Source organism: Bombina bombina, chromosome 1 (genome assembly GCF_027579735.1).
Source record: "Bombina bombina isolate aBomBom1 chromosome 1, aBomBom1.pri, whole genome shotgun sequence".
NCBI lineage: Eukaryota > Metazoa > Chordata > Amphibia > Anura > Bombinatoridae > Bombina > Bombina bombina.
Genome location: NC_069499.1, coordinates 1,442,044,848 through 1,442,055,468, shown reverse-complemented (window position 1 = coordinate 1,442,055,468; position 10,621 = coordinate 1,442,044,848). Strand labels below are relative to the sequence as shown.

At 36.3% G+C, this 10,621-nt stretch overlaps 1 protein-coding gene across 1 annotated transcript; it reads left to right on the top strand.

Annotated features, from left to right (window-relative positions):
* Positions 1 to 512: 512 nt before the first annotated feature.
* Positions 513 to 1,448, top strand: LOC128665984 (olfactory receptor 482-like). Its single transcript, XM_053720310.1, has one exon. The coding sequence runs from the start codon at positions 513 to 515 to the stop codon at positions 1,446 to 1,448; it is 936 nt and encodes a 311-aa protein (XP_053576285.1).
* Positions 1,449 to 10,621: the final 9,173 nt, after the last annotated feature.

Below are 10,621 nucleotides of genomic sequence, written 5' to 3'. Positions count from 1 at the left end.
ATTGCATTACTCACTTGCATTGTTGTGATTGTCACAAGCAGTACAGGCATCATAAAATTTGGTTTGAAAAAGAGACTGCTTAGTTTTGGATTTTATTAACTATTGCACTCTGTTTCCATCCACACCACTGCTAACCCTTCTAAATGCATCTTTTAGCTTGTCTGGATGGACGGACTATGCACAGTTTTTCTATTGATATTTGGGCATTGACAACTTTCACAAAGATTCTTTTAAACTTTATTTTTCTTGTTTGTTAAAAGCATTTTGTCTTGAGCTAAAAACAAGATGGCAGTTATGAGTTTCTAGCAAAACACACAACTTTTGTGCAGGATTTTAAATCATTTTAAACTGAAAATACTGCAACACTTAGTTGAAAGTTTTATTTGAAATGCTTGGCTCAAATGCTAAAAGGCTAGAATTCCACTACCATTTACCTTATTACCTGGGTTATGTTAATTTTGCAAATATTGAAGATTTTGTTTTCTTTCTTACAGATATTATTTTAAAACACAATGGAAGATGTTAACAAGACCATGGTGGTAGAATTTATACTCACGTCATTTTCCAGCTTTCATCACTTTCAGATATTATTTTTTATTATTATTTTGCTGATGTATATCATAACTGTTGGTGGAAACTTTGCTATCATTGCCCTAGTTAAGACTGAGATCAATCTTCATATTCCAATGTATTTTTTAATTAGTATATTTGCTGCGTTAGAAATTTCTTTTGTGTCTGTGACTGTTCCAAAACTTCTTTCTAATCTCATTACAGTGAACAAAATGATATCTTTCATTGGATGCTTTACGCAGTTGTATGCCTTTAATTCCCTTGGGGTCACAGAATGCTATCTTCTTGCAGTCATGGCTTTTGACCGAGACTTAGCCATTAATAACCCTCTACATTATGGAGCTATTATGAGCAGTTTGTTCTGTATTGAGTTAGCAGCAATGTCATGGATTATTAGTTCTGTTATTGTCTTAATACCTACAATTTTGACAGCCAACCTTGAATTTTGTGGACCAAATGAAATAAACCATTTTTTCTGTGACCTGGCCCCATTACAAAATTTGGCTTGCTCAGATGCCTTTATTAGCAATGTGGTTACAAGCATTGCTGCAGTTTTTGGAAGTATTTCCCCCTTCACTGCTATTGTGGGATTTTATGTCCATATCATTATTACAATTTCAAAAATTAAAAGTGCAGAAGGTAAACATAAAGCTTTTACCACCTGTTCTTCTCATCTAATTGTAGCTAGTCTTTTTTATGGTACAGTAATCATTGTGTACATAAGACCAAAAGGTAGCCAACATGACAAATTCCTTGCCCTTATGTACACCATAGTTATTCCCCTCTTAAATCCTTTCATTTATACCTTAAGAAACAAAGATGTAAAGGGAGCTATTAAGAAAATTAAACCTTTAATGCAACTTGCAAAATGTAAATAAGTTCACAAATGTTTTAACTTTTCTAGAAAATAGAATGATCATCTATTTTTTTTCATTATCAATTAAAAAAAAGAAACTGGAAGTAGTATGTCTAAAAATATTTTAGATGATTACTTAAGATTGTTTGATTTACGAAGAAAATAGAATATTTTTTGTATAGTATATCTTTTGCATTGACTATATGTATTTTATATGAAATGTTATAGAACATATTGCAGCATTAAATAAATTTTGTTGGCATAAATGTCCTCAACATGTACTTATAGCCATCTTTTCAAATATTTACCTACACTTATTTACAGCTTTTAAATGTAGGAGAGAATCACATAGGCAGTATTATATGATTAGATATATTAGATTGCATCATAACTGGAGATTGCTTTCTTTACCTGCTGCGGTAAGGCATGCTGTACCTATAAGTAGGTCTAGAGGATCAATTAGGTAGTAGTCTATTTTAGCTCTCTCTTTGTGTAACAAACAGCAAACCATTTTCCTGGCCGGGCCCACATCTTTACCAGCATTAGGGGGGTACTGTTGTTTCAGAAAAAAACAAGCTGGAATCAATTGTTGAGAGGTCCAACTCACAACAAACCTTTACTGGGACATTGCAAGTAATACACAGTGACCAAACAAGGGCTAGTGGTAAAAGAACAATTAGACTAACTGAACTCTCTCTAAAACTTTAATCAGCACCTACAAAATAAAACAACAAAAAAGGACTAGAAAGCAAATGTTGATATATAAATATAAATATAAAAGGAAAATGTTCCTTTGTAAAAGTTGTCTCACTATCCAGACAAAGACAACCCTTGCACGAATCTCCTGATATCAAAGGAATACAACGTAATAGAAAACTCAGAGAGTCCAGCTCAAAGCCTTACAGAGAAAACAATACAGAATCATTAAACTAATGCAGAGTCCACAAAATAAGGTAAAGCTATAATACCAAGTTAGTCCAAATCAAGGGATTAATAAAGAAGCATTGTCAGGAAAACCAAAAGTCAAACCAGTATAGCAAAAGAACAAACTGCTATAGTAAAATAAACAATAACTCAAAACACAAGCAGCCTCATGCTGCAAGCAGATTACGCGTTTTACATTACAGCTTTTAACAATGAAAAAATGCCAATTTCTGCGTAAAAACAGTAACGCCGCTATTGGGGGTCATGTCAGTATAGCTACACCGCAAGCATTTTAGCCTGTAATGCAACATCAAACCCCCAACTCAATAAAATGACATTTTTGCATGTTATTTCCATAGTGCTGGTATTACAGATTGTGCAGTGAGGCTAAAATGCTTGTGTTATAGCCTGTAACAACACAATCCATACTGCCATCTGAAAGCAGTAGTTATGAGTTTTGCTCCACAAAAATGCATACAAAGTACACTAACACCTATAAACTATCTATTAACAGCAAAACCACCACCCTCCTGCATCACAAACACTATATTAAATCTATTTACCCCTAATCTGCCACCCACCTACATCGCGACTATTCAATAAAGTTATTAATCCCTAATCTGCTGCCCTCCCACATCGTCCGTCAACACTGTTTAAATATATTAACCCCTATTCCCCCATAACCAGATTTTGCCTCCACTATAATAAAGTTATTAACCCCTATACCGCCGCTCCCCGATATCGCTGCCACTAAATAAAGTTAATAACCTGAAACCTCTGGCCTCCCACATCTCCGCCACTAAATAAACCTATTAACCTCTAAACCGCCGGCCCAACATCACAAAACACTAATTTAAGCTATTAACCCCTAAACCTAACACCCCCTAACTTTAAATTAAAATTACAATATAACTCTATTTAAATAAATAAAAACTTACCTGTGAAATAAATATAAACCTAACATTAAACTATAAATTAACCTAACATAACTAATATAATAAAAAAAATACTACCAATTAAAATATCTAAATTACAAATTTAAAAAACTTAACACTAAGAAACAAATTTAAAAAAATCAAAATTACAACTAAAAAAAACCCAAATCCTACGAAAAATTTTAAAAAAATCTAACGCCTAGATTTAGAGTTTTGCGGCCAAAGGGGTGCGTTAGGTACGCGTGGTTTTTTCCAAAAAGGGAGAGTACAGGCATATTTACCGCCACTGCAACTCTCAATACCAGCGTTGCTTACAGACGCGGCCAGCTTCAAAAACGTGCTCATGCACGATTCCCCCATAGGAAACAATGGGGCAGTTTGAGCTTAAAAAAAACCTGGTAGTGAGAAAGATGAGGCGCTGGAGAATTGACCCTGCTAGACTAATGTATTCCCCTCTAAGAAAACAGTGGTTGATATGTAGTGAATGTAGTCCAGCGCTAGATTAGCACGGGTAGAGTATTTAGTTAAATTCTATAATTCGAATATATTGTATTTTGTGATTGGATAAATGTTTAATGTATGTACTGCAATGTTGTTATTATATATTTATTGTAGGTAATCCTAAGTATTTATCAACATTCAGTTAATAAAAAGATATAAACAGGTATATACAACTGATATATATAAACTTGTTGTCTAATGTGAGCTTCTTATCTATATATATATAAAAACTAATAAAACATTTGTATAATTAGACATAAATTTAATAACTTGTTAAAAGCATACATAAAATAAAAAGGGACGTCTCCCTTATAACATCGATTTCATCAGAGAAAACAATTGAATAACTGTAGTATATATTTCCGCTATTTGATAATCAGGTACCTGTTATATAGTGTAACAAATGATAATGTCCAGAAATTGGATTAAAAAAACTTAAAGATCCAAACGAGATGACCTCCCCGCTATTGTGGCGGGTGTGTGTTACCGGTCCGTTAGTGAGAGACTATTAAAACAGCAATCAAAATAAAAACATAAAGTGCAGAGTGACAACAGTGTCAAGGTCAACGCGTTTCGCCCTTGACATCAAGATAAAGCCTAAGGGCGAAACGCGTTGACCTTGAAACTGTTGTCACTCTGCACTTTATGTTTTTATTTTGATTGCTGTTATAATTGCCAAGAAAGGAAAGAAAACTACTACAAGACTTCCTTTGCTGATTACCTCCTGCAACATTGCAGCTGGACGTTGTTACAACCTGCATTTGTTTCTAATCAGCTCTACTAAGTTGCACAGAGAGATTGCCAAGTTTTACTTTGATCTCCAACGATACAGATCATTCTGTTAGTCACTACTAGTGACCGCAAAGATTTCCTCTAAGTCACCACTGTTAGTGACCGCAAAGACCACTTTTAAGTCACAATCTGTGACCGCAAAGATACACCCGCAAGTTAATACATGCAAGTCACAATCTGTGACTGCAAAGACCTTGCTGTATAACATCACTGATGTCCGCTAAAGATTCTACTCCTAGTCACCACTTGTGACCGCAAAGACCCCACCACTAGTCACCTCCGTGACCGCAAAGACCTCATTACAGTCACTACAAGTGACCGCCAAGTCCACTAAGCTAACACAGAAAGTGAGATACACATAGCCTAATGGTTAAGATCTCCCTCTCTTACCCTAAAGGTCACGAGTTCAATTCCCACCACTACAAGTGACCGCCAAGTCCACACTGCGAGGATTGCATTATAGTCACTGCACGTGACCGCAAAGTTTAACATCCAAGTCACTGAATGTGACCGCAAAGACCACACTAAAAGAGAAATCAGGTGTGCCAAGAGACCAGCGTAAGTTGCAATCTCCCCCAAGACTCCCTAATTACACACGGAATAGGGGAATACACCTTCTGATACACATACAGATTAAAGTTTAAAAAAATTGCAACATAATAAGCACTTGACAGAATATCAAGGATCACTGGTTACATTACAACTATATTGAAACAGCTACGATCACAAGTGTGACATAGGAAAAGTCACATGACATATTTTTAAATACCAGTATCTCACTAACGGACCGGTAACACACACGCACCACAATAGCGGAGAGGTCATCTCGTTTGGATCTTTAAGTTTTTTTAATCCAATTTCTGGACATTATCATTTGTTACACTATATAACAGGTACCTGATTATCAAATAGCGGAAATATATACTACAGTTATTCAATTGTTTTCTCTGATGAAATCAATGTTATAAGGGAGACGTCCCTTTTTATTTTATGTATGCTTTTAACAAGTTATTAAATTTATGTCTAATTATACAAATGTTTTATTAGTTTTTATATATATAGATAAGAAGCTCACATTAGACAACAAGTTTATATATATCAGTTGTATATACCTGTTTATATCTTTTTATTAACTGAATGTTGATAAATACTTAGGATTACCTACAATAAATATATAATAACAACATTGCAGTACATACATTAAACATTTATCCAATCACAAAATACAATATATTCGAATTATAGAATTTAACTAAATACTCTACCCGTGCTAATCTAGCGCTGGACTACATTCACTACTTAAAAAAAACCTAACACCTGCAAAAAAGCAGCGTTCAGCTCCTAACGCAGCCCCATTGTTTCCTATGGGGAAACACTTCCTAAGTCTGCACCTAACACCCTAACATGTACCCCGAGTCTAAACACCTCTAGCCTTACACTTATTAACCCCTAATCTGCCGCCCCCGCTATCGCTAACCCCTGCATATTATTTTTAACCCCTAATCTGCCACTCCGTACACCTCCGCAACCTACGTTATCCCTATGTACGCCTAATCTGCTGCCCCTAACACAGCCGACCCCTATATTATATTTATTAACCCCTAATCTGCCCCCCAAAATGTCGCTGCCACCTACCTACAATTATTAACCCCTAATCTGCTGACCGGACCTCACCGCTACTCTAATAAATGTATTAACCCCTAAAGCTAAGTCTAACCCTAACCCTAACACCCCCTTAAATTAAATATAATTTTATTCTAACAAAATAAAATAATTCTTATTAAATAAATTATTCCTATTTAAAGCTAAATACTTACCTGTAAAATAAACCCTAATATAGCTACAATATAAATATTAATTATATTGTAGCTATTTTAGGATTAATATTTATTTTACAGGCAACGTTGTATTTATTTTAACCAGGTACAATAGCTATTAAATAGTTAATAACTATTTAATAGTTACCTAGTTAAAATAATTACAATATTACCTGTAAAATAAATTCTAACCTAAGTTACAATTAAACATAACACTACACTATCAATAAATTAATTAAACTACCTACAATTATCTACAATTAAATCAACTAAACTAAATTACAAAAAAAAAACAAACACTAAATTACAAAAAATAAAAAAAGATTACAAGAATTTTAAACTAATTACACCTACTCTAAGCCCCCTAAAAAAATAACAAAGCCCCCCAAAATAAAAAAATGTCCTACCCTATTCTAAAATAAAAATGTAACAGCTCTTTTACCTTACCAGCCCTTAAAAGGGCCTTTTGCGGGGCATGCCTCAAAGAAAACAGCTCTTTTGCCTGTAAAAAAACATACAATACCCCTCCCCAACATTACAACCCACCACCCACATACCCCTAATCTAACCCAAACCCCCCTTAAAAAAACCTCACACTAAGCCCCTGAAGATCTTCCTACCTTGTCTTCACCACTCCGGGTATCACCGATCCATCCAGAAGAGGCTCTGAAGTCTTCATCCTATCCGGCAAGAACAGTACATCCAGACCGGCAAACATCTTCATCCAAGCGGCATCTTCTTCCATCCGGCACGGAGCGGGACCATCTTGAAGCAGCCGACGCGGATCCATCCTCTTCTAACAACGTCCTAAGTCCGAATTAAGGTTCCTTTAAATGACGTCATTAGAAGAGGATGCGTCGGCTGCTTCAAGATGGTCCCGCTCCGCGCCGGATGGAAGAAGATAGAAGATGCCGCTTGGATGAAGATGTTTGCCGGTCCGGATGTCCTGTTCTTGCCGGATAGGATGAAGACTTCAGATCCTCTTCTGGATGGATCGGTGATACCCGGCGTGGTGAAGACAAGGTAGGAAGATCTTCAGGGGCTTAGTGTGAGTTTTTTAAGGGGGGTTTGGGTTATATTAGGGGTATGTGGGTGGTGGGTTGTAATGTTGGGGAGGGGTATTGTTTTTTTTTTTTACAGGCAAAACAGCTGTTTTCTTTGAGGCATGCCCCGCAAAAGGCCCTTTTAGGGCTGGTAAGGTAAAAGAGCTGTTTAAATTTTTATTTTAGAATAGGGTAGGGCATTTTTTTATTTCCGGGGGCTTTGTTATTTTTTTAGGGGGCTTAGAGTAGGTGTAATTAGTTTAAAATTCTTGTAATCTTTTTTTATTTTTTGTAATTTAGTGTTTGTTTTTTTGTAATTTAGTTTAGTTAATTTAATTGTAGATAATTGTAGGTAGTTTATTTAATTAATTTATTGATATTGTAGTGTTAGGTTTAATTGCAACTTAGGTTAGGATTTATTTTACAGGTAATTTTGTAATTATTTTAACTAGGTAACTATTAAATAGTTATTAACTATTTAATAGCTATTGTACCTGGTTAAAATAAATACAAAGTTGCCTGTAAAATTTATATTGTAGCTATATTAGGGTTTATTTTACAGGTAAGTATTTAGCTTTAAATAGGAATAATTTATTTAATAAGAATTATTTTATTTCGTTAGAATAAAATTATATTTAACTTAGGGGGGTGTTAGGGTTAGGGTTAGACTTAGCTTTAGGGGTTAATACATTTATTAGAGTAGCGGTGAGGTCCGGTCGCAGATTAGGGGTTAATAATTGTAGGTAGGTAGCGGCGACATTGGGGGGGCAGATTAGGGGGTGATAAATATTATGTAGGGGCCGGCGATGTTAGGGGCAGCAGATTAGGGGTACATAGGGATAATGTAGGTTGTGGCGGTGTGCGGTCGGCAGATTAGGGGTTAAAAAAATTAAATAGAGTGGCAGTGATGTGGGGGGGTCTCGGTTTAGGGGTACATAGGAAGTTTATGGGTGTTAGTGTACTTTAGAGCACAGTAGTTAAGAGCTTTATGAAACGGCATTAGCCCAGAAAGCTCTTAACTCCTGGGCTTTTTTCTGTGGCTGGAGTCTTGTCGTTAGATTTCTAAAGCTAACTTCAGCCAAAACTCTAAATACCAGCGTTAGAAAGATCCCATTGAAAAGATAGGATATGCAATCGACGTAAGGGTATCTGCGGTATGGAAAAGTCGCGGATGGAAAGTGAGCGTTAGACCCTTACCTACAAGACTCTAAATACCAGTGGTAGACCAAAACCAGCGTTAGGACCCCCTAACGCTGGTTTTGACGGCTAACACAGAACTCTAAATCTAGGCGTAAGTTTACCAAAAATAACTAAAACCATGAAAAATAAAAAAAACACTCACCTAGATTACGAGTTTTGCGTTAGGAGGGATGCGGCGCTAACAAGCAGTTTATGCTCACCGCTCACTTGCAGACAGCGCTGGTATTGCGGATTTTTAGAAACCCTCCGTTAGCCGCAAAAAAGTGAGCGTAGATCAAAATTTTGCTCCACATCTCACCTCAATACCAGCGCTGCTTATGCTCGTACACGATTTCCCCATAGGAATCAATGGGGGAGAGTCGGCTGAAAAAAAAACTAACACCTGCAAAAAAGCAACGTTCAGCTTCTAACGCAGCCCCATTGATTCCTATGGGGAAATACATTTTATGTCTACACCTAACACCCTAACATGAACCCCGAGCCTAGACACCCCTAATCTTATACTTATTAACCCCTAATCTGCTGCCCCCGACTTTGCCGACACCTACATTATATAATTAACCCCTAATCTGCCCTCCCGCCACTGCCGTCACCTACATTATACTTATGAACCCCTAATCTTCTTCCCCCTAATATCGACAAACCCTACATTTTATTTATTAACCCCTAATCTGCGGCCCCCAACATCGCCAACACCTACATTTTATTTATTAACCCCAATCTGCCGCCCCCAACATCGCCGCCACTATAATAAAGTTATTAACCCCTAAACCTAAGTCTAACCCTAACCCTAACACCCCCTAACAAATATAATTTAAATAAATCTAAATAAAATTCCTATCATTAACTAAATTATTCCTATTTAAAACTAAATACTTACCTATAAAATAAACCCTAAGCTAGCTACAATATAACTAATAGTTACATTGTATCTAGCTTAGGGTTTATTTTTATTTTACAGGCAAATTTGTATTTATTTTAACTAGGTACAATAGTTATTAAATAGTTAAAATGCGGTACCAGTCTTGACAGGAGAGGGTCTACTGCTCACTTTTGGTCAGACTCATAATACCGGCGCTATGCAAGTCCTATTGAAAATATAGGATACACAATTGACGTAAGTGGATTTGCGGTATTTCCGAGTCTGGCCAAAAAAGTGAGAGGTACACCTGTAAAATCAAGACTCGTAATACCAGCGGGCGTTAAAAAGCAGCGTTAGGAGCTCTTAACACTGCTTTTTAAAGCTAACGCCAAACTTGTAATCTAGCCGGCTAAGATTACAAAAAAATAAACCAAATTATAAAAAATAAAAGCAATTAAACGTAATCTAATAGCCCTATAAAAATAAAAAAGCCCAGCCCAAATAAAAACACTGCCTAGCCTACAATAAACTACAAAAAAGGGCCTTTTGTAAGGCACTGTCCTAAAGATATCAGCTCTTTTACCTGTAAAAAAAATACAAAGTCCCGCCAAAAGTAAAACCCACCACCCAACACACACCCCAAAATAAAAATCCTAACTCTAAAATAATCTAAGCTTCCCATTTGTATGGGCGTTGCCCTTAAAAGGGCATTTAGCTCTTTTGCATTGCACTTAAAAAGACATTTAGCTCTTTTTCAAAGCCCTAATCTAAAAAAAAAAAACACACCCAAAAAGAAAAACTAACACTAACCCCAGAAGATCTACTCATGGTTTCTGAAGTTCAGACATCCATCTCCATCCAGGCAGTGAGGTCTTCATCCAGGAGGCGAGGTCTTCATCCATCACGGGGGCGACTTTTATCTTTATCCCGGCAGCATGGAGTGGAGCCATCCTGGAATCAGAAGACATCCTGCATGGAGCGTCCTCTTCATACGGTCGCTGCCGTATATATATATATATATATATATATATATATATATATATCCAAACAATTTCCAGTTCAGCCCACCAAGAGGCAACAGCCTGGGTGCAAATATGAGTGATATAAGTAAACAAAATCAG